The 24,582-nt window shown below is 45.6% G+C and overlaps 1 protein-coding gene across 2 annotated transcripts in view; it reads right to left on the bottom strand.

The window, feature by feature from the left end:
* CDH3 (cadherin 3) overlaps nt 1–24,582 on the bottom strand; it is a 45,222-nt gene that overhangs the window by 12,360 nt on the left and 8,280 nt on the right. The window contains exons 4-10 of one of the 2 annotated variants that reach the window (XM_028095947.2): nt 7,235–7,320; nt 5,845–5,970; nt 5,487–5,642; nt 5,252–5,396; nt 3,530–3,705; nt 2,794–2,922; nt 1,555–1,740 (exon numbers count right to left, since the gene is read on the bottom strand). In XM_028095947.2, the coding sequence (XP_027951748.1) occupies nt 1,555–1,740; nt 2,794–2,922; nt 3,530–3,705; nt 5,252–5,396; nt 5,487–5,642; nt 5,845–5,970; nt 7,235–7,320 (1,004 nt within the window). Of the gene's footprint in view, nt 1–1,554; nt 1,741–2,793; nt 2,923–3,529; nt 3,706–5,251; nt 5,397–5,486; nt 5,643–5,844; nt 5,981–7,226; nt 7,321–24,582 lie in introns of both variants that reach the window. The other variant, XM_028095950.1, reaches the window with a different exon arrangement.

Below are 24,582 nucleotides of genomic sequence, written 5' to 3'. Positions count from 1 at the left end.
TCCATGCCCAGTGCTGAGCTTGATGTGGGACTCGATCTCACAACCCTGAGATCATGACCTGAGCTGAAATCTAGAATTGGATGCTTAACCATCGGAGCCACCCAGGCTCCCCATCCTCCTGCCCTTTCTGAGTGTCTTGTAGGGCCTCTCAGACCACCCCAGACCAGTAAGCCTTAGAGATGGTTCCCAGTGGGGTGGTGGTCCCCTAGGGGCTATTGTAGAAACTTGTGAAGGCCTTTCTGGTTGTCATAATGATTGGGGATGATGTTGGCATTTATAGGCTGGGGCAGGGACACAAAGAACTGTCCCCCAGGCCATGTGACTTGCCAATAGCCCCTTGGACATTCATGTATTCATGGGTGTGAAAAATCTGTTTATAATTACTTGTTTTACATATAAACTAAGTTTTTGGTGTTGTTTTAATATATACTGACTTTTCCAGGAATGTAACTTCTGAGGGGAGCTTGTAATTTGATTTGTCCAGGCCTTTCCTACAAGTTGTGTATTTGCTGTTGTGTAGAGACATTGGTATGACTTGTGGTACACCTGAGCTGCCTGAGTGACATGCAGTATCCACTACATTTGGACAATTCCACAAAGAGACACACGTAACTGACTACCTCATTATGTTTTCTAGTATGCACCCCAAAACTTACATATAGAAACATCTTATTATCAGCAACTCTTCTTGTAAAATTCTCCTTTATTTCACAGTTATGACATTCTATTTTTCCAGAAATTGTGTAAGTTATAACTTATTATAAATAAAATTAATTTCACAATATAACAAGGGCATTACAAAGTTTTTGTTGCAAGGAGATAGTCGTTAAAGTATTATATAAAACCCTGCTTCTCAAACTAGGCCATTCTTTTTTTTTTTTTTTAAGATTTTATTTATTTTGGAGAGAGAGAGAAAGCACAAGCAGGGGGACCAGCAGACTCCCTGCTGAGCTGGGAGCCCAATGCAGGGCTTGATCCCAGGGACCTGAGCCGAAGGCACCTGCTTAACCAACTGAGCCACGTAGGTGCCCCTGGCCATTTTTCATAATAAACCAGGAGGTAAAAGAAATCAAAAAAAATTAGGCCCATCTTCTTAAAGCATCAATTTTATTCAAAGACTTTGTGAGAAGCAAGCATCTAACTACTAAGTAACTTTGAACATTTTACTATGCAAAAACCTAGATATGTATTATGGATTAAACACAAAACTAGCAAGAATTCCAACAAAACAGAGACCCTCTGTGTGGGAAGACTAACTGGGGGCAGCCACCGGACACCAGGATCTGGGAGGAGGGGCTCCATTCCTCTGCCTCCATCAGATCAGTGACTCTCCCCGGTATTATGAATTGAGTCCCTCGGTAAGATTTACTTTGAACAAATCCATTCCCTAACACGAGAGGGATGGGTAAGTGTCAGAAGCCACGGGCCTGGTGCACTCCCTGGTGAATGTTCCAAAGCAGGTATCCCAAGGCATGTGGTCCACCGCCCTGTCCTGGGGGCTGTAGACTTGACTGCCCCAGGGGTGACCCCTGTCTAAAGCCCAAACTGACTCACCTTTCTGGTCATCAGGATGCCCTGGTTGCTCTCGGGGTGGGTGGTGATGGTAAAATGGTCCCCGTCATCACCTTCCAAGATGCGGTAGGTGGTGCGCCATGCTGGTGAGTTGGGGGCATCCAGGTCAGTCACCGTCAGCCTCTGCACCTCATGGCCCACCGTGTTCTCGGGTACACGGGCCTCGTACTGTCAGTGCGGGAAGCACAGCATCGTCAGAGTAGAGACTGATCACCCGTCCTGAGACTGTTCCACTCTTCGCCAGCTGTGGATCCTCCATGCAACTCACTCTTCCTGGGACCACCCAACCCACACACCAGGGTTTCAGGGCACACACAGATGCAGAATGTCCTCACAGCTGCTGGGACAGGCCATAGGGATCATGGGCCGGCTTTTCCTATATCCAGGGCCAAAATATTCCAGGAATCTCACTGGGATCTGGGTGCCCTAAACCCTGCCACGTGTGGCCATCTAGCTGAAATCAGAAGGGTACGAGGAGGGTGGCAAGAAGGACTAGGGGCCTGATTGCTGTACGGCACGGGTCAGGAACATTTTTGGAAATTCTGGAACAGGTGGCAAACACTGGGAACTCAGCTGCTCAGAGCAAATTTTTAATCAAGCCAAAATAATGTTCGGTAGCCAGAGTTATCTAAAGATGGAAGGGGGGTGGATGGGTGTCATCTTGATTGGCCCTGAGTCCTCTGTCGCTGGAGGTGACCCAGAGCAGTCACGGGGTGAAGGTGGGCACGTACAGGTATGAGGCAAATTCTAAGTGTTCATACCAACAAGGATTTTCTTTCTCTCTCTCTCTCTCTCTTTCTTTCCTTCCTTCCTTCCTCCCTCCCTCCCTCTCTCTCTTTCTTTCTGTAAACTCTTAACACTAAGGAGGGGCTTGAACTCATGACACCAAGAGTCACATGCTCTACCAACCGAGCCAGCCAGGCGCCCCTCAGTGAGGATTTTTCATATTGAGCACTTATGTACCAGGGATTGTGTTATGAACTGTACAGAGATTATGCCTTTTAAAACTCAGAACAATGCAACAGGTTAATATTATTACCTCCACTTCACAGATTAGGAAATGGGGCACAAAGAGGTTAGGTAATTTGTCTCTGGTCACACAGCTAGTAAGTGGTGGGGCGGGACTGGAAGCAACGTGAGCTGGTTCCAGAGTTCCATTAGAAAGGAAAACCTGAGTCCTTCATCATCTACTGAGGGAAGAAGGATTGAAAGGGCACTTACCTTTGGAGGATCAAACACAGGAGCATTGTCATTGGCATCGAGGAGTTCTACTATGGCCACTGCGGTGGTGGTAGAACCATCCCCATCCATGTCTGTTGCCTGGATGGTCAGTGTGTACTCGGGGACTCTCTGGGGAGAAAAGGAGAGTTCAGGCTGAGGGGTCCCTCAGTCTGGGCTCCCAGAGGCATAGCCCTGGATGTATGTGGAGGGACGAGGAATGTCTCCCCTTCTCACAGTGTCCTCTTGAATCCCTGCCCCACTGCTCACCCACCACAGGGAAGAACAGAGGCAAACAGGGGAGGGGGAGGGGAAATGCAGACCCCGACGGTTCTCTTGGGCCAACCGGCGGTGGAGTCTGGGCATTGCCCCCTGACCCTGGGCTGATGCAGAATGGAAGCTCTGAGTGGGGATTTGGGCAAAGGTATTAATTAGGAAACAGTAGGCAACTCCAATATCCTTGGAGCTAACTCTACTTTGTAGCACACAAGGGACAATTCTGGGCAACGTGCATGCTACGTAAGTCATTCTGAGAGGAAATGAGAAAATCTACAGAAAATATCAAACGCCTGCATTTTACAGCTGCCTCCTCAGCCTAACGAGACCATTTGGCACCATGCAGCTGGCTCCAGAGAGCTGTGGGACATCAACACGGGAACACAACAGCGACCATGGACAGGGGCTCCTGCTCTTGAGCATCAGGCCCCAGCCTGAGCAAGCCTGGGTAGGAGCCACTCACCTCCCGGTCCAGGCCACTGGAGATCACACTGATGGTGCCCGTGCTCCGGTGGACAGTGAACATGAGGTCATGAGGGTCCTTTGGCTCTTGGCTGTGGATAGAGTAAGCAACCACCCCATTGTACGTGTTGACGGCATCGTCCTCATCGGTGGCTGTCACCTGCATCACAGAAGTGCCTAGAGGGCAGAAGGACTGGGTGAGCATCCTTCCTTCCCTGCTCTAGTCCCAGCCTTGCCCACTTCTGGAACTGTGAGAGGCTCCACCCTGCTCATCGGCTTGGACTTGTATTCCACTTTGTGGCAGACAGCTAGCTGGTGTCCGTTTTCCATTCTCCGCTTTTTTAGAAACAAAATCCTCAATCATTTTAAGCTGAGCACAGTCCTGCCTGGAACAAAGACTATCTATTTCCCATCCCTTCTTGCCACTATGGTCTTGAGACTAAATTTTGACGAACAGGATATATAACTTCGGCGGAAGTGCTTTTCTGAGGATGGGGCTTAATCTCCACACCCCCACCCCTTCCAGGTGTAACAGCTGGAGTTCTAGCAGCAACCACGAGGTAATCTTGGAAATAAAGCCTAAATAGCAGAGCAATGAGAGAAAAGGGGCCTAGGTCTCCCACGTTTTATTTATTTTTTAAAAAGATTTTATTTATTTATTTGACAGAGACACAGCGAGAGAGGGAACACAAGCAGGGGGAGTGGGAGAGGGAGAAGCAGGCTTCCCGCGGAGCAGGGAACCTGATGCAGGGCTCGATCTCAGGTCCCTGGGATCATGACCCGAGCCGGAGGCAGACGCCCAACCGACTGAGCCACCCAGGCGCCCCTCCCATGTTTTAAAGTACCATTCCAGCCTTGATTGTCCACCTCCAGGCTTCTTGAATATAAGGAGAAAATAAGGTTCCATCTCACTTAAGGTACTGTTGTTCTTTGGGGGATGTCTGTATTGGCAGCCTAACCAACTCACACTTCTCGGATTCTCCACAACTCAGAGAGGAAGGGAACAGGAGAACACCACCCCACCGGCATCTGTCTTGGAGGCTGTTTTATCTAATCTTCACAATTCTTTACAGGAGACATTGTTCCTATTTTCTTCCTTCCTTCCTTCCTTTCTTTTTCTTTTCTTTCAAGATTTTATTTATTTGAGAGAGAGAGAGAACAAGCAGGGGGAGGAGCAGAGGGGGAGGGACAAGCAGACTCCGTGCTGAGCACAAAGCCTGACGAGGGGCCCAATCCCAGGACCCTGAGATCACGACCTGAGCTGAAATCAAGGGTTGGACAATCAACCGACTGAGTGACCCAGGTGTCCCCTTTGTTCCCATTTTCAGATGTGAAGTTTGAGGCCCAGAAGTCAAGAACTTGTCCAGGGTCACAGGTAAAGAGGCAAATCGAGATTCAAATCTATACCTTTGTAGCTCTAAAACTAGTGGTTCCCAAACCTGGCTGATCATCTGAAGCTTCTGGGAAATTTTTAAATATACAGATTCCAGGCTGTACTCTAGGATCACTCTTGTTCAGGGATCTTGGGATGGAGTGGGAGAATCTAAATTTTTAAGATGATCCCAGGTAATGTGATGCACAGCTGAGGAAATCGGGTATGGAGGGTTCTTCTAGCATTTAGGGGTCTGGTCTGACCTCCAGATGGTTCTAAAAGTTGACCCAAGGCTAGGTCTGGACCCAGCAGACCTCTCCATCTATAACCCCCCCACCACAGTCCTCTTACCAGGTAGTACCCCTTCCAAGACGCTCCCTCTGAAAACATCCTGGGTGAACTTGGGTTTGTGGTCGTTCTGGTCTGTGACAATGATGGAGATGTTCATGGGGTCTTCCACTGAGGCACCATTCTCTGATACAGCATGGCCAAAGAGCTGTGGGTGCACAGGTGTGAGGTCAGCCTGGCCCCCCTCCCCACCTGGCCCCGGGGCCCTGCTTCTTGTTGGATGCTACAGGTTACTTGCCTCATACTTTGCAATCTTCTCCCGGTCCAGTGGCTTATTCAACAACAACCAGCCTGTTTCCTTCTCTATGGTGAAGACACCCTCAGGGGGACTGTCTGCTCCAGGCCCTGTGATGCTGTAGAAAATCTTGGTGCCTCTGTCCTTATTAGATTTGAGCTGGAAGCAAAAGAAAATGGCAGCTGACAAATTCTCAACTATCTCAGGACCGCAAGAAAGGTGGGGAGGGGTGGAGAGGCACTGCCTTATCAGAACCCGCTCCCATTACAGAGGCTTCCAGGAGCAAGAAACCTCATTGGCAGGCCTTTGGATGAGGGTCCCTGCAGCCACCAATGACTGTAGGGAGAAGGCGCAGTCATACCTGATTCAGCCTCTGGGGGAAGGGGCCCTTGCCATTCTCGGCGACAGATATTGGTGGAACCACCCATTCTCTCTTGCGTCTTCGCAAGATATGGTTGGATGGGGAGATCTTCAATGCTTTCCTTTCCTGCAAGGAGAGAAGACCCCTTAACCAGACACACAAACAGCTGGAAACCACCCAACATCCTCTCACTTACAGAAGTTATTAAAGGGTGAGTAGAGAGACCTAAATGGCTTTACTACAAAAGGCAAATTGAAAATAATCCTAAGTGTTCATTTAGAGAGAACCAACTAAATACACATTATAGTACTTCTATCTACTGGGACTGCTATACAGCTCTAAAAATGAGGAAGTCTATGTGCTGACAGGAAAGATCTTTGATATACGCTGTTAAATGAAAAAGAACAAGGTATACTAAACTATAATGTAGTTTAGTATTTTACTTAACAACTTAACATAGCTAATACGTATCATCTTTTGTGTGAAAGGGTAGGAAAATAAGACTGTATTCATAGTGGCTCACACATAAAGTATGGGGGCAAATACAAAAGAAACTAATGACAGGGTTACCTGTGAGAAGGGGACAGGCAGTATATCGATGTATTTTTAAGTGCAGAAAGAAGGTCCAGACATGTGAATAGTATGCTAGCTTTTGCATAAAAGAGAAGGAAAAAGAGTCTGTGTATCTGTATATAAAATATTTAACATATATAATATGTTTAATATAAATAAATATAGAATATATAAAGAAACTTTAGAAGGAAAAAACTGGTAACAGTGGTTATGTGTCTTTTTTTTTTTTTAAAGATTTTATTTATTTATTTGAGAGAGAGAATGAGGGAGAGAGAGCACATGAGAAGGGGGAGGGTCGGAGGGAGAAGCAGACTCGCTGCTGAGCAGGAGCCTGCCGCGGGACTCGATCCCAGGACTCCAGGATCATGACCTGAGTTGAAGGCAGTTGCTTAACCAACTGAGCCACCCAGGCGCCCGGTTATCTGTGTCTTGGACAGGGCATTAGATAGATGCATAGAAACAAAGGTTATTCATTGTGTAACTCAATATTTTTAAATTTTTGAATCATGTGGATACATTAGCTCTTCAAAAAATTCTAAGAAATGTGGCTGAGTTCCTTAGGTCTGTCTTCCCCGAGGCTCATGGGATTGGCAGCCCAGTGTTGGAATCATCTTCCCTTGGGGTTTAGCCAGATGATATGGGAAAGAAGGAAAGGGAGGTGGGAAAGGGAATCCCAGGGGCAAAGGGCACTGGGCCAGGGCAGTTCTTTGCCCCACGGGCCTGACTCTCTGGCGCCCCTAGTGGGAGGTTGTAAGCTGTGGGCAACTGAGGGCCAGCAGCAAGCTGGGCATTCATGGAGAACATTGTGGTGTTTTACCTGGACTGTTCTATCATTCGGCACAGTGAAATCACCATCAGTGCTAAGCGGGGCTGACTCTTGCTCAGGGCAGTCTATGCAAATCCCTGTGGGGAAGGAAGAAAGAGAATATTAGGGAGGTGACTTCTGGAGGCTACTCCGGGGAAGCAACACCTGACAACCGCCCTCTGACTGGATCAAGGACTGTTCCAAGCCAGAAGGAGACCTGGTTTTGGTCTCCATTGTGATCAAGTAAATACGAATTTCAGATGGGGCTTCCAACTTTGGTCTCAAGAGGGAGGATCACTTTGTGGTTTGTGGGCCAAGCCCCTTTCTTTCTTCATGACACCAAAGAATCAAGATCATAGGCATTCAGCCCATCAGCCCCAGATGGCCTCATGAGACACGAGGTAAACCCAAGATCATAGCTGGAGGCAGGAGATTTTCAGCATTTCAGAAGACCATGAGTCTACCTACATGCAATAGGCATCCTGCTACCTGGTTAGGTTACCCACACAAATCATTTTTTTTTTTTTTAAAGATTTTATTTATTTATTTGTGAGAGAGAGAATGAGAGACAGAGAGCACGAGAGGGAAGAGGGTCAGAGGGAGAAGCAGACTTCCCGCTGAGCAGGGAGCCCGATGTGGGACTCGATCCCAGGACTCCAGGATCATGACCTGAGCCGAAGGCAGTCACTTGACCAACTGAGCCACCCAGGCGCCCCACACAAATCATTCTTGACAACCTCTAGCTGTTTTAGTTTATCATGCTCCCTCTGGACAAACCCCCCCGCCCCCCCCCCCCGGTTAGCCAACCTTTAAATAAGCACTCTGAGGTGCTAACTACCATTCACCAAGCCAGAGACTGGGCCCATTTCATCCCTACAACTACCTTAACCACCAAGGTAGGTATTAGCTTCTTTTCAAAGATAAGAAAACTGAGGTTCAGAAGCCGCATCGGTCTGACTCCAAGGTATTCGCTAGAGAGTGTTCTTACCCACTCTTCCTTGTGGCCAAAGCATGAAAAGAGGCCACCTGAGGGCACACCTGGGCCCCTCAGCACCATGCTCTGGCCCCGTGGTTCCCTGATGCTGGCCCAGACACCAGTAGGCTGCAGCAGGACAAGGCCCACGGGGACAGGGCTGCGCCACAGAAATGCCAGCGTGAGGCCTCCCAACTGTCCTTTTTTGAGAAATTGTCCTTTAGTCTCAGATGATGATAATGGGTTTATTTTCTCCCCCTGTTGCTGCCACTCCTTTCTTCCTCTATGATGATGATTGTTTAAAAAAGTTCTTCCTTGGGGCACCTGGCTGGCTCAGTCGGCAGAGCATGCAACTCCTGATTTCAGGGCTGTGAGTTTGAGCCCCATGTTGGGTGCAGAGATTACTTAAAAAATAAAAAAAATCCTGGGCGCCTGGGTGGCTCAGTTGGTTAAGCGACTGCCTTCGACTCAGGTCATGATCCTGGAGTCGCATGACTGAGTCCCACGTTGGGCTCCCTGCTCAACAGGGAGTCTGACCCTCCCCCCTCTCATGCTCTCTCTCTCTCAAATAAATAAATAAAATCTTTTTTTTTTTTTTAAGATTTTATTTATTTGACAGAGAGAAAGACAGCCAGAGAAGGAACACAAGCAGGGGGAGTGGGAGAGGGAGAAGCAGGCTTCCCGCGGAGCAGGGAGCCCGATGCGGGGCTCGATCCTGGGACCCTGGGATCATGACCCGAGCTGAAGGCAGATGCTTAACGACTGAGCCACCCAGGCACCCCAATAAATAAAATCTTTAAAAAAAAATCCTGGGGCGCCTGGGTGGCTCAGTTGGTTAAGTGACTGCCTTCGGCTCGGGTCGTGATCCCAGGGTCCCGGGATCGAGCCCCACATCGGGCTCCCTGCTCAGCGGGAAGCCTGCTTCTCCCTCTCCCACTCCCCCTGCTTGTGTTCCCTCTCTGTCTCTCTCTCTCTCTCTGTCAATTAAATAAATAAATAAAATCTTTAAAAAAAAAATCCTTCCTCCAAATAAGGAAGAATAACATGATTTTTTTTTAAGATTTTATTTTTAAGTAATCTTTACACCCAACGTGGGGCTCAAATTCACAATCCTAAGACCAAGGGTCACATGCTCTACCAGGCATCCCAACAGATGAGTTTGTTTTTTTAACTACAAAAGTAATGTGAACATGACAAAGCATTCAAACAGTATATGAGTATAATATTAAAAAGTAGAGTTCTATTTTTTTTTTTAAAGTAGGCTCCATGCCCAGCGCAGAGCCCAATGCAAGGCTTGAACTCATAACCCTGAGATCATGACCTGAGTCAAAACCAAGAGTTGGACACTTAACAACTGAGCCACCCAGGCACCCCTACAAAAGTAGAATTCTAAATGATAAATATCCAGAATATAAAAACAACTCCTAAAATTCAACATCAAAAATCAAAGGACCTGAAAAGACAATTGTCCAAGAAGATACACAAATGGCCAATAAGCCTATGAAAAGATGCTCAGAACCAATGAGCTATTAGGGAAATGCAAATCAAAAGTGCAATGTGATACCACTTCACAGCCACTAGGAAAACTATCTTTTTTTTTTTTTAAAGATTTTATTTATTTATTTTGAGAGAGAGAATGAGATAGATAGAGAGAGCACGAGAGGGGGGAGTCAGAGGGAGGAGCAGACCCCCCGCTGAGCAGGGAGCCCGATGTGGAACTCGATCCCGGGACTCCAGGATCATGACCTGAGCCGAAGGCAGTTGCTTAACCAACTGAGCCACCCAGGCTCCCGGAAAACTATCTTAAAAAGGGTGGGGGGATAACAAGTGCTGGCCAGATGGGAAGAAATTGGAACCCTCTGGCATTGGGAAGGTGAAATGGCGCGGCTGCCGTGTCAAACAGTTTGGTGACTCCTCAAAAGGTAAACAGCACTGTCGTATGATCCAGCAGCTCTATTTCCAGGTGTATACTCCAAAGAATTGAAAGCAGGAACACAAACAGATACCCGTAGACTAATTTCCATAGTATCATTCTTCACAGTAGCTGAAAGGTGCCAACAACCCAAGTTCATCAAGAGATGAACGGATAAGCAAAATGTGGTATATCCATGCAACAGAACACTATTCAGCTTACAAAAGTAATATCATTCTGACACATGCTACAATATGGACGAACCTTGCAAACATCACGGTAAGTGAAATAAGCCAGTCACAAAAGGACAAATACCGTAGGATTCCGTGTATGCGAGGTACCTAGAATAGTTAAGAGAGAAGGTAGACTAGGGGCGCCTGGCTGGCTCAGTTGTTAAGCGTCTGCCTTCAGCTCAGGTCATGATCCCAGGGTCCTGAGGTCGGGCCCTGCATCGGGCTCTCTGCTCGGCAGGAAGCCTGCTTCTCCCTCTCCCACTCCCCTGCCTGTGTTCCCTCTCTCTGTGTCTCTGTGTCAAATAAATACATAAAATCTTAAAAAAAAAAAAAAAAAAGAGAGAGAGAGAGAGAAGGTAGACCAGAGGTTACCAGGGGCTGAAGAAAGGGGCAAATGTGGAGTTAACTGTCCAATGGGTACAGAGCTTCTGTTCGGGACGATGAAAAAGTTCTGGAGATGGATTATGATGCTGGTTGCACAACACTGTGGATGTGCTTTAACACCACTGAATTATTTACTTTAAAATGGTTAAAATGGTCAACTTTATGTTATGCATCTTTTATTGCAATAAGAAAAAACAGCAGAAGTCTGATGTGGGAGTGTAAAACAGAAGAGTCATTTTGGAAAACTGTTGGGTAGTATTTACCAAAGCTAAATATACACATTCCCCAAGACCTAGCAATTCCACTTTGCGGTAGAGACCCAACAAACAGACACACTCACCTGAAGGCATATGTTTTAGTGTTCATAGCAGCACTGTTTCTAATAGTGAAAAACTGGAAACAGCCCGAAGGTCAATCAGGGCAGAATGGACAGAAACACCATGGTATATTCACATAATGAAATTAATCAACCACAACAACAGATGATGATGTGGATGAATCTTACAAACCTACTGCTGAATAACAGAGGCCAGATGTAAGAGAGGACCTAGGTATGACTGCACCGACATGAGGTTCAAAAACAGGCACAACTAATCTAAGTGAATGAAGTTAAGACATGGCTCATCTTTGCAAAGAGGGGTCAGTGAATGGAAGGCGGAAGAAGGGAGGCTTGGCCAGTAGGAGGGGAAGGAGGGATCTAGGCCTGAGTCAGCTCCAGAGGGCCCTGGAGGCAGCGAGACTCCCAAGGTGACCCTTTGCATCCTGCACACAGCTGTAGAGACCCATCTTCTGAGGATTCTGGCTTTGCCCGAGGGCTAAAAGGGCCAGGAATGATATATGGCAAAGGTTAAATCACCTTAATATAGAGCAACCGTTAAATAATCTATGGAACGCTTACTCCATGGGTTATTTATCCAACTATGCAAAATGATATTTATAGTTGAGTTTGTAAGTTATCTAGGAAAATTCTTATGCTATGAAGTGAAAGAAAGTAAGCAGAATGTAGAAAGGCCTATGTAATATATGCAACTATGCACATTTCAAAAGACTAAAAGGAGGGTGCTTGGGTGGCTCAGTTGGTTGAGCGACTGCCTTCGGCTCAGGTCATGATCCTGGAGTCCCGGGATCGAGTCCCACATCGGGCTCCCTGCTCAGCGGGGAGTCTGCTTCTCCCTCTGACCCTCTTCCCTCTCCTGCTCTCTGTCTCTCATTCTCTCTCTCACAAATAAATAAATAAAAAATCTTAAAAAAAAAAAAAGACTAAAAGGAAATGAAAATTTCCAACGACTGGGGTTACCAGCAATTTTTAAAAATTTTTCTGTCAGATTTTTCTCTTAATATGAATTGTGTCGTTCTCCCCACCAAACTCATATGAAGTCCTAACCCCTAGTACCTCCAAATGTGACTGTATGTGGAGACAGAGGCTTTAAAAGAGGTGACTAAGTTGTGGCGCCTGGGTGGCTCAGTCGTTAAGCATCTGCCTTCAGCTCAGGTCATGATCCCAGGGTCCTGGGATCGAGCCCCACATCGGGCTCTCTGCTCAGCGGGAAGCCTGCTTCTCCCTCTCCCACTCCCCCTGCTTGTTTCCTGCTCTCGCTGTGTCTGTCTCTGTCAAATAAAAAATCTTAAAAAAACAAAACAAGTAAAGGACTGATGAATAGAATGCATGTCAGGGTCTGCCTTTGATGAAGTTAATGGACACAGAGACCCCTGTAGGCACTGACATTAACTTGCTTGGTGATCCTGGGTAAGGCACTTGAATTCTCTGGGTCTCAGAATCAATTGTTTGCTCAGGTTTTGTGCCTGAGGCCTGCTTTCCCTTGGCTTAAAAGGAGAGATGCATGCTATTAGAGTAATTCAAGAGTAGTAGGACCAAACACACTTGCTCCTTGATGTAATAAGAATAAGAAAAGCTTAAAGGGAATACCTAAAACCCCTTAGATGACTGAGCATACCTTAAAAGTGTATTAAGGATGCATACAAAGGCCCCTCAATGCTGTTAGTTGGAAACATCAATATACTGATGCAGAAATTGAACCAATTATTAGGAATTTAGGTTTTCTCATTTGGAAGATGGAAATTAGACTTCACAGAGCCATCCTGAACATCAAATAAGATAAAACTCCAAACCACAAATTTGTGAACCCCAGAAGCTTACACAGACTCTTATAACACACCAGGAAGCTGAGGTTCAGAGGTGAGGATAGCCCAAGGTCATATAGCTAGTGAGCGTAAGGCGGAGATAGAACCCAGGGTATTCAGATTCTAAAGCCAGGTTCCTCAACATAGTGGTTGATTCAAGAGCTACTTGAGTGCTTCCTAAGTGCCTAACATTCTTCTAGAAACTAGGGAGGCATCAGGAAACAAGCGTCTATCCTCAAGTACCTTTAAATTTGTACAAGATACAGCCTCTTTTCCAAAGTCATTTTTCTACTAGACTATTCAACGATGCATTGATTGTAATTGTAATAGCAAAACCCCAATCTCAATGTCTATCAATAAGAGATGAACTTTGTATTATGACACCATCTATACAAGAGAACACTATGCAGCCACACACACACACACACAAAAAGCTGAAATGATGAGGAAGCTCCTATGTATTGATATGGAAAGATCTCTAAGACATACAATTAATTTAAATGAGATAGATCAATATAGTCTATGTTAATACGCTAACATTTGTATTTTTAATTGTATTTGAAAAATACCTCTGGAAGGTGACCCAAAAAACTAGGCTTACAGGTGGAAAAACCAGCAGGTAGGGAACAGGGATGAGATTTTTTTTAAATTAATTATTTGTCAGAGAGAGCGAGCACAAGCAGGGGGAGTGACAGGCAGAGGGAGAAGCAGACTCCCCATTGAGCAAGGAGCCCGATGTGGGACTCAATCCCAGGACCCTGGGATCATGACCTGAGCTGAAGGCAGACGCTTAACCGACTGAGCCACCCAGGTGTCCCAGGGATGAGTTTTTTTTTTTTTTTATTGAATACCCTTCTAAATTCTGACCTGCATGAATGCATTAGCTATTCAAATACTGATTAAAAAAATTAACAGTCCCGGGGCACCTGGGTGGAGCAGTCGGTTAAGGATCTGGCTCTTGATTTCAGCGCAGGTGGTGATCTCAGGGTTGTGAGACTGAATTTTTTTTTTTTTAATCCAGCCCCAGACACATGGGGCTCTGCACTCAGCTCGGAGTCGGGCTTGAGAGTCTCTTTCCCTCTCCCTCTGCCCCTCCCACTTGTGCTCTCTAAAATAAATAAATAAATCTTTAAAAAAATTAACAGTCCTGTTTCCCTTTCTCAAAACAGCCTTCTTCCTAAGGGAAGGTCTTCAGCTAGCAGAGGGGTGGCCAGATAAGTTTGTTTAGTTGTTTCCCTTAACAAGACACTAGGAGTTCTCCAATCTTCCCCTATCAGGTTATACAGCTAGAGGCTAATGGACTGACCCACCCCATCAGAAGCCTTAATCCCCCAAACTCTAAAAGCTGCCAGGAACTCAGAAACTCTCTCCTCTTTTCTACAAAATCTGCCCCACCCCACAAAATGCACAGGACACTTCAGTGTCCTGTTGCTGGCACATTTACATTATCATATGGTTCCAAATATTTGTAGTTGGCTATCCATTTTGTTAGACAGGACAGTGCCAACAATCAAGGAGAAGTCAATAGTCATGCACTCCAAGTGTACGTGCCTCCTACTCAGGCTGCATATTCCAGTTGCATCAGAGGGCCTGGCCCCATCAGCTCTAACCTGCATTCAGTTGGATACAGAGCACAATCTAGGGGCATGAGTCAGGCAGGCAGGAACAAGCTTCAACCCACTCTGCCTGAGACACCCAGCTAAATGTTTTCCTATCCAATTCCTTAGAAAATAACCTGCAAGGTGAATATTACTGCCCCCATTCTGACAATGCAGAAAACAAGAGGCTGCGTAGAATTGAAATGCCTCAGGAAGCAGCTTCTGAGAAGTAAGTAAAGTATATGAGGCCCCCTAGGTAGGAAACAGTAGGACCAGATTTCAAATCCTAAAGACAGGTAAATGGTGAAGAGCATGGGATTTAAAGTCTAAAAGACCTGGGCTCAAATCCATATTGTGTGAGCATATGGAAGCTGTTTCCTCATCTGAAAATGGAAATAATACTACTTAACTCAAAAGATTATTTGGAGGATTAAATAAGATAAAGCTTATATGCACTGGGCACTATGTCTAGCTCACAGCAAGCCCTCAATAAAAGGCACCTCTAGCCTACTCACAGCTAATTAAGTTTCTGATTCTAACTCTGCACCTCTCCCTACACCAAAGAGAAACCATTTCTCAAAGTGGGCAAGGAGTTAGCTACAGCCAAATGCTTTACCTGAGGGATGAAGCACCAAAGCAAGAAAGAGATACATAGGACCAAAGAGCCTAATAGGGAGCTGGCTCAGTTTGCATTAGGAAAGGACTGTTTTATAGGGGATGCACCATGGTTTATTGGGGGAGGCAGAGGATGGCCACCTCACTGACAAGCTAAACTGCCCAGGGGAACTTGCGGAGGCACCTGTAGGAACATGAGCAGTTTTTTCTGCAAGCCATGAGTCACAGAGAGGCTGGCAAACGGTAAGCCCTGAGGCAGATCATTACAACTTCCTCCTAGATGTTTCCTGGCACCACTGGCTTGTATTACTGGTTTTTAAATGAAATTGATCTGAACCAGGTCTCATCATCACTCATCCCCTTCTACCCCACCTTCTAACAGCTAGTGAAGTAAGCTGATTCCCATTCCTGACTGTAGCCTAGCTCCACAAGGCCACACATCCTGGCCAAGTCATGGGGGCATGAATGGGCTTGTGTCAAACTTTTTCCGGGGCAAGTTGGTGAGCACTGATGAGCACATGGGGCAACAGTTCAGACCTTAAGACTGGAAAAGACACCTAAACATAGTTCTTCTGCACCCACCTGGGACCTTAAAGTCATTTAACTGCCTTAGATTCAAGAGATTTGGAATCACAAAGCCAATGAACCTGATGCAGAGTTAGGTATTTCTATAATATAAACTGATAGCTTTCAGCACTGAGCCTAAGTACACAATTCCTAGAATACTGTTGGGAAAGGGAGTTAGTAACTTGAGATTGCTTCTAGAGAAATAATAATCAGAGCTCTGTGTATCTGCACTACATAGAAAGACATCCAATGGAACCAGGAGTCCCTGGCCTGTGCTCAAAGCTCCTCTCTCAACACCATCCTGCCAAGCCTGGCCTCAGATCTTGAACTGGCACCAGTATAAAAGTTGGGTGAGAAGAGTTAAGTCCCCAGGGTACAAGAGCTGTTGAAAAAAAAGAAAGCTTTTTAAGTAGACTAAGAACTGATGGATACTGGGCTGAGAACTCATTCCAGTCCTGCTCTTAACATTGGAATTGCCTAGACACCTCCCAACTGCCAGGGGAACACCCCTGAAGGTCAGGAGCTTGTCTTCTCAGCCACGACATGGAGGTGCTATATAGTCTCAATGTCCAACTTTACTGGATGTTCTGACAAAATAAAACCACCCATCTCTCTGGGAGTAAAATGTCCTTCAAGTGATCAGTCTTAGCCAGTTTCTCTGCTGATCTTTGGGCATTTAAACTAGAAGGGAACGGGCACCTGGGTGGCTCAGTTGTTAAGCATCTGCCTTCGGCTCAGGTCATGATCCCAGGGTCCTGGGATCCAGCCCCGTATCAGGCTCCCTGCTTGGCAGGAGGCCTGCTTCTCCGTCTCCCACTCCCCCTGCTTGTGTTCCCTCTCCCACTGTTTCTCTGTCAAATAAATAAATAAAATCTTAAAAAAAAAAAAAAACTAGAAGAGAAGAGTATTATCAGTTTTAAAGTATTGTGACCAAAAGGAAGCTTGTGGGGGATGCAAGAGAGATAATCAAGTCTCCATTCTGGCTCGGCTTAGGGATACATCTAGTTCATAAAGCAAACCAATGTGTGCTCATAACTATCACTGCCTTCTGTTAAGGGGCTGGGATAACAAGTTGCATGGGATAAGTATGCAGAACTGCCTTAAAAGATTCTGGCATTTTCCTAAGTAAAACTCTATAATAGGAAAATAGTTCACTAAAATACAAATTAAAAGAATGAGTGTTGTGAAATACTTTGGAAACAGGTGCTGCTATGTACTGTTAGGGGTTGGGGGAGTGTAAATTGGCACCTTTCTGACAATCAAGAAGCCTTAAACAAGCCCTTTGACCCAGGAATTGTGCCAGAAAAATCATCCCAGACAGGACAAAACTGTAACAGGAAGGATATATTCATAACTATTGCTGAAACCAAAAAAAAAAAAAAAAATAAGTCAGTCACAGCAACTTAACTTTCAACATAATTATGTGTGCTACTGTCACTCAAATGTTTCATCTGCAGCATTAAATATCATAAAAGAAAATCTACAGGGGCACCTGGCTAGCTCAGTCAGAAGAGCATTCAACTCTTGATCTCAAGGTCCTGAGTCTGAGCTCCACGTTGTGTGTAAAGATTACTTAGATGAATAAACACTTAAAAAAAGAAAGAAAGAAAGAAAGACAAAGACAAAGAAAAAGAAAACCTATCAAGGAAAAACCCTACTCTGCTGAGGAGAAAAAAAAATAAAGCCAGGTCACAAAACAGCCACTTATTTATTTATAAAAGTTTATTTATTTTTAGTAATCTCTACACCCAACAAGGGGCTGAAGTCACAGCCCCAAGATCAAGAGTTGCATGCTCTTCTGACTGTGCCAGCCAGGAACCCCACAAAATAGTCATTTATAGACAAAACGTAAAATGCTATTATACTTGTAAAAGAGAGCAGGGGGAGGGGGGGTTGAAAAGACAAGACAGAAAATGGGGCTCAACCTTGGCACCAGGAAGGTGGCCTAGCTTTCCATAGAGTCAACGATCCCAGAAGAAAACGAAACCCAAGACGGTGGACAGTGAGCAGCACCTAGTCTAAGGCGCCCAACCGGGTGAGGGAGTGCGCGTGAAGGATGCTGGGGCTAGGGGGAGGGGTCGGGTGGGGCACGGGGAGTCCACAAGGCATGCTGGGAAGCCGAGGGGTTCACTGACCCGAGGGCCGTTAGTACCTTGTTGGGGAATAAAGCGCTTCCGGCGGCTCCACAGCTGTCCTCCCAGGACCCAAACTCTCTTTTCCAAAAGCTGAGGGCAAAGCTGGCCGACTCACTGCCATGGAAGTGTTCGTGATGATTCATCGCCACGAGATCACCATTTTCCGGCCCGCCGAGGAGTGAAGCACTGTGCTGGAGCTGAAGTGCGTGGTGGAAAGCATTCTAAAGTGGCCGCCGGTGCAGCAGGGGCTTTACACAGACGCCCAGCTCCTGGACGGCAGCCTGACCCTGGCCGAGTGTCGCTCTACCTGCCAGATGGCTCCGCACCTCAAAGCCCGGTTCACCCTGGACCTGGATCTTCCAGCAGAGGGGGCCCGCGGGGCATTAGGGGCCCTCAGCACGGAGCCCTTCTACCCACCCAAGTAGAAGACAAAGCTGGATTGTTAGGCGAGCAGGACTGGAGGGCGAGCGGTAGGGCAGTGAAGCCGTGGAACTCCGGCCCTGCCCCTCAGATCAGACGTGGACCAACACCTGGTTAGGGAAATGGCCCTGAAGATCATTTGAAAGGACAGAGGTCCTTTAGGAATGGTGGGCTTCTGTTTTGCGTATCTTCCAGTTTTTCGGTAAACATGAATTTGACTTGCTATCAGATATCAGTTGCTTTCAGTTGTGATCCCCCTCCCCCTTTACTAGAAAAGTTATATAACCCCATGTTGTTGAGGCGAAAGATATTCTTTCTGGGGAATTTCTTTTTGCCTCTCTGTTGAAAACTCTTTGCAAAGACTGCGTTACTCAGGTTCCTCCTTACCCTTGGGGGCAGGATCCTCCCTCATCATCCTCGGAGAAAAACCCCAGCTGGGCTGTACTCCACAGCACTCTGGGAGTTTGGAGTAGGGCTGACTCAAAGTTCAGCATGAGGTGTGCTGCCTGGCTTACGGATTCCCACCCTCCAGGACCATACAGAACAGAGACCCTAGTGATCACCCTGGGCTATCTGGGATGGCAATTAAGGGGTAAAAGCATTGGTTCCCAAACACAGCTGAATGCGTCACCTGGAGAATTTTTTTTTTTTTTTTAAATCCAGATTCCCTATGTCCAGCCCACCCATCACTACTGAATCAGCTTCTGGAGGTGATCTCAGGGAGGCAGTTTATTGGTTTCTAAAAGTTCCTAATTGTCTCATTTATTTCTCCAAAGTAGTTAAATTGGAATGGCTTTTTGAGGGCACTTCAAAAGATGTTACCAAGATTTCAAATGTCCAGATCCTTCCTTTGAACAACAACACATATATCTGTTATATCTGTTTATGCAGTATTTCCCCCTGGATTTTTTTTTTTTTCCAAGATTGATTTATTTATTTGACAGCACAAGCAGAGGGAGCGGCAGACAGAGGGAGAGGGAGAAGCAGGCTTCCCGCTGTGCAGGGAGCCCAACATGCCTCTTGATCCCAGGACCCTGGGATCATGATCTGAGCAGAAGGCCGATGCTTAACCGAATGAACCACCCAGGTGCCCCTCCCCCTGGATATTTTAAAGGTATCTTGAAATCAGTATGTCAAAAAGCAAATCCATGATAAATCCATGATCTTTACCCTTAGCCCAAATATGGTCCTTTTTCATGGGTCTCCCAGAGAATGACATACCATGTGTCAGCTACTCAAACCCAAAATCTGGGTCCTAGAAGCAGCTCAGAGTCTGGGTCTAGAGTACCTGGGCTCAAATTTTGGCTCCATCACTGACTTTGGGCAAATTTGTTTCCTCACCTATAAAATGGAATGATGTTAATAATATCTAACTCAGTTAAAGTAGGTAATACTTTGCACAGTGCCTGGCATGCGGTTAGTTAGCATCATCATCTTTGATGACCATTCATGCCTCTTCATTTCTACCCACACTGCTTTAGTACATACCACATCATATTTAGCTTCAATGGGTGCAAAAATCTCCATTTAAAAAGAAAGGATCTTTTAAAATGCAACAGATCATACATTTGAGAAAATGAAATGAGATCACTTTCTTGTTTTGAAACTCATCAGTGGTGTGCCATTGTTCTTTTTTTTTTATAGATTTTTTTTTTTTTTAATTTATTTGACAAGAGACAGCGAAAGAGGGAACACAAGCAGGGGGAGTGGGAGAGGGAGAAGCAGGCTTCCTGCCAAGCAGGGAGCCCGATGCGGGGCTCGATCCCAGGACCCTGGGATCATGACCTGAGCCGAAGGCAGATGCTTAACAGCTGAGCCACCCAGGTGCCCCATGGTGTGCCATTGTTCTTATGATAAAAAACAAAATCTTTAATGTGCTCAATTCCCTGTCTCCACTGTCTAGCCACATTAGTGCTCTTCTTAAATGCAGCATAACCTTTCCACATGCTGCCCCCCTGTCTAGAACAGTGTCTCTCTACATTTCCACTCCAGTTTACCCAGTTAACTCCTAACATCTTTCAGATCCCAAAGCAAGTTACTTTCTCAGGGAAGCTCTAAGTAACTTTCTGCCATATAATTCATTACAACTGTGATTATATGTTTACTTGTTATTATCTAATTATCTATCTCCCTTACTACTCTCAATAATGCCCAGAGGTAAAGACTATGTTAGAATTTGCTTATCACTGTATCTCAACACTTAGCTCAGTGCCTGATACAAAGTAGGTGTTCGATAATGTTGAGCAAACTATGAAAGTCCTTTGACCCAGCAATTTTGCTTCTAGGAATGCATTCTAAAGAAATATGTATACAAACTATTACAGTTGTAACAATACTGCTACTTTACCACCGCTAACACCTAAACATTTATTTACTAAATGCTTTTCCATATACTAATTCATTAAATCCATACTAGAGCCTTATCAGATCCTCATAATTATCCCTAGTTTACAGATAAGGAAACTGAGGCATAGACGTTAAGCAACTTACCCAAGTTTCCACAGCTAGTTAAATAGACAGATTTAACCCAGGCAGGGGCGCCTGGGTGGCTCAGTCGTTAAGCGTCTGCCTTCGGCTCAGGTCATGATCCCAGGGTCCTGGGATCGAGTCCCACATCAGGCTCCCTGCTAGGCGGGAAGCCTGCTTCTCCCTCTCCCACTCCCCCTGCTTATGTTCCCTCTCTCGCTGTCTCTCTCTCTGTCAAATAAATAAAATCTTAAAAAAAAAAAAAAAGATTTAACCCAGGCACTCTGGACTCCGGCTCAGGCACTCTACACATTATAACAGTTATATTTCATGGAAATTTCAATTGTAGAAATTTGAAATGGTACCATAAATATTCAAATCGCACTTTGTATGCAAAGTTTGAAGAAATGCAAATCTCCCAAATTAAATAATGTAAAGTCACATAATTTCACAACTGGAGAGACTAGTGAATTGTAAGCACCCCCCTAGCTTCCCTACCCGACACACATACACTTCACATATATTCACACGAGAACATAAATCTTCAATCATGGGAATTATAAATTATTTGAGGTTTTCAAGAACGCATCTTCTAAATCATGCAACTGCCCTCTAAAGACTTTATTACAACAATATTTGGGATTAAGAAAAAGCCCATAAGCACCTCTTGGGAGAAAATAAGATCATAAATGAATATCCTCTTTAAGAATGGAAACCAGGATGCCTGGGTGGCTCAGTCAAGTGTCTGCCTTCAGCTCAGGTCATAATCCCAGAGTCCTACATCAGGCTCCTTGCTCAGTGAGGAGCCTGCTTCCCCCTCTGCCTACCGCTCCCCCTGCTTGTGCTGAGTCTCTCTCTCTCTCTGACAAATAAATAAAAAAGAATGGAAGGAGGGCGCCTGGGTGGCTCAGTCGTTAAGCATCTGCCTTTGGCTCAGGTCATGATCCCAGAGTCCTGGGATCAAGTCCCACATCGGGCTCCCTCCTCGGCAGGAAGCCTGCTTCTCCCTCTCCCACTCTCCCTGCTTGTGTTCCCTCTCTCGCTGTCTCTCTCTGTTAAAAAATTTTAAAAATCTTAAAAAAAAAAAAAGAATGGAGGGGAGCCTGGGTGGCTCAGATGGTTAAACGTCTGCCTTCGGCTTAGGTCATGGTCCCTGGGTCCTAGGATCGAGCCCCATGTCCAGCTCCTGGCTCAGCAGGGAGCCTGCTTCTCCCTCTGCTTCTCCCCCTGCTCATGCTCTCTCTCTCTATCTCTGTGTCTTGAATGAATAAATAAAATCTTAAAAAAAAAGAATGGAAAAGAACTTTTCTTCAAAATGCTTGCTAACTAGATTTTGACATCTAAAGAAAAATGAGAAAAACTTCATTTTTGCTTTGACTGAATGTCACATTTTCCAGCTCTCAACACCCAAGGAAAATAATGCAAGTGCTGAGATTTTACAGTTTACTTCTGAGTTAAGCAGTTTACATTTTTTAAAGCTTTGATGACTTCAAATACTTCTGAAACATTCAGATAATTAAGTCATCAAACAATGGTTAGTGTTAAAATTAATGGTTTATTATTATTATTTTTTATAAGATTTATTTATTTATTTGACAGAGAAAGACACAGCGAGAGAGGGAACACAGCAGGGGGAGTGGGAGAGGGAGAAGCAGGCTTCCCGCCGAGCAGGGAGCCCGATGGGGGTTCGAACCCAGGACCCTGAGATCATGACCTGAGCCGAAGACAGATGTTTAACGACTGAGCCACACAGGTGCCCCAGTGTTTTATTATTTTTAATATTATTTATTTGAGAGAGAGGGAGAGGAAGAGGTGAGAAACAGATTCCCCACAGAGCCAGGAGCCCATATGGGGCTCGTATTTATGACCCTGAGATCATGACATGAGCTGAAACCAAGAGTCTGGCACTTATCTGACTGAGCCACTGAGGCGCCCCAAAACTAATGGTTTTTAAATGGCATAGTAACCTTATTAAGTTTACTGCAAAAAGCCTGTCATCTTTAAGGTATTATTCGAACAGAAAAGCTTAATTTATGTGAATGGGGTTAAGATGAACAATTCATGTGATCATCCTTCTACAGCAGTCTTTCCTAATAAGGTGATCTCTGATAGGTTTCTGAAAATCCAAATACTTTACAACTTTTTTTTAACTCCTCCCCACTTCCACATCTGTAAAAGATAAAAACAAGGGTTTAGCTAAATAAATCATGGTATATCCACCACATAGAAGACTATGGACTTGTTAAAAACAAGATAGATGTGTATTTAACAATATGGAGAAAGATGCCTGTGATTCAGTAAGTTAAAAAAGGAAGTTACAATGTTTATATGCTTGATATAGTCCAATTCTTGTTTTAAAAATTCCTTAATGCACATAGAAGTTTCTTGTAAAGAAAAAGGTCCACAAAGATTCACATTAAACCACCGGATGCGCTTATCCTTAGGCAGGAGAATTGAGGAGGAGAACTTTCCTGTGTTTATTTCTGATTTGCTTCTATTGAGAGGCAGTGGAGTACAGTGGTTAAAGCTTGGGCTGCTTAGATTTGAATCCAAGCTCTGCTGTTTATCAGTTGTGTGATCTTGGGCAAGTTACTTAACCCCTCTGGTCTCAGTTTCCTTATCTGTAAAATGGGGAAGGGGTGTTATGATGATTAAATATGCTAATACATCTAAAATGCTAAGAGCTGTACCTGTCACATACTAAGTGTTACATATTTTATTGAAAAACATGGTCTTTTACAGTGAACATATATTCATGGATTATTGTAAAATTCCAACCAACCAGCCCAACCCCACATAAACAATATCAGTAGTACATATGGAGGGGGATGTGATAAAAATGAAAAGCTCCCTAGGCAAGTCTGATACTCAGCCAAGCTTGCAAACTACTGACTCAGGGGATAAAGACCGGTAAACCAGTTGGAGTGTGGTTGAGTCCCCGATGGGGAATGCAGGAGCATTCTGGAAGCGGAAAAAGACCATAAAAGACAAGAAAATTGCAGGTCAAGCAGCCCTGGTGGGAAGCCCCAGCTGAGGCAGACTCCACAAGAAGAGGGCAGGGTGTGGGCCTGGCATCTTGTTCTGGCTTGTGTATGAGGAGCCCACAAGTAGCTGTCTTTTCTCTAGGCCTGAAGCTACGACAAGATGGGACTCGTGAGAAGGCAGCCAGCCTTTAAGCAAGACACTCAGCAGAGGAGCAGAACGCTCCAGTCCTGCCCTGTTAGCGACCAGCCAGCAGTCCACCTCCTTAGAGCTCCAGGGACATGAAGGCACGTCTCACACACATGACACTTAGAGCCTCAAGGCTGAGGAGCTGAGAGCAGAGTAACTTGTCTCAGGCCACATAGGTTGGGTTGAGAAACCAGGCTGAGAACCCCATTTTCCCCTGCCCAGATGTCCACCACCAGGCCTGTGCCCACCGCTGGCTTTGACAAGACCCTGAAGAACTGAATACACCTGAGCTGGGGGGTGGGGTGGGTTTGGGGAGACAGTGAGGAATACGCTAGGGTTTCCCAAATTAGGGGGAAGAATTGTCTCAGAAAAATACATATGCACTCTTGTACACAGTGAACTCCAGGGGAGCAAAGACTTCCTCAAGCTGATGGGAGACCCTGAGATCAGAACTCTGGGCCAGATCAACTGACCTCTGGCCTCCAACACAGGGTTAAGTTTTCTTGGTAAGAGCTGTAATGCTGAACTAATCTTACGTGCTCTTTAGCAAAAATTGGGGTCCTGAGACTGAGAGGGAAAAGGAAAGCCTGGGATTGTGCCTCCTTGGCCCCATCTCCCCATCCAGCCCTTGAGATCAAGTCTTGGGGTCCAGTGGAGAACAGATCTCCCCTCCCTGGGGGTCTGTGGAGCCTCGGAGGCTCTCATGAGGGGGAAGGAGCCACCCACTCGCCCACCTCCTGGCTA

Source organism: Eumetopias jubatus, unplaced genomic scaffold, assembly GCF_037043125.1.
Source record: "Eumetopias jubatus isolate StellerSeaLion01/CBP00866 unplaced genomic scaffold, mEumJub1_p1.0 scaffold_10, whole genome shotgun sequence".
Taxonomy (NCBI): domain Eukaryota; kingdom Metazoa; phylum Chordata; class Mammalia; order Carnivora; family Otariidae; genus Eumetopias; species Eumetopias jubatus.
This window is presented reverse-complemented; position numbering and strand designations above follow the sequence as displayed.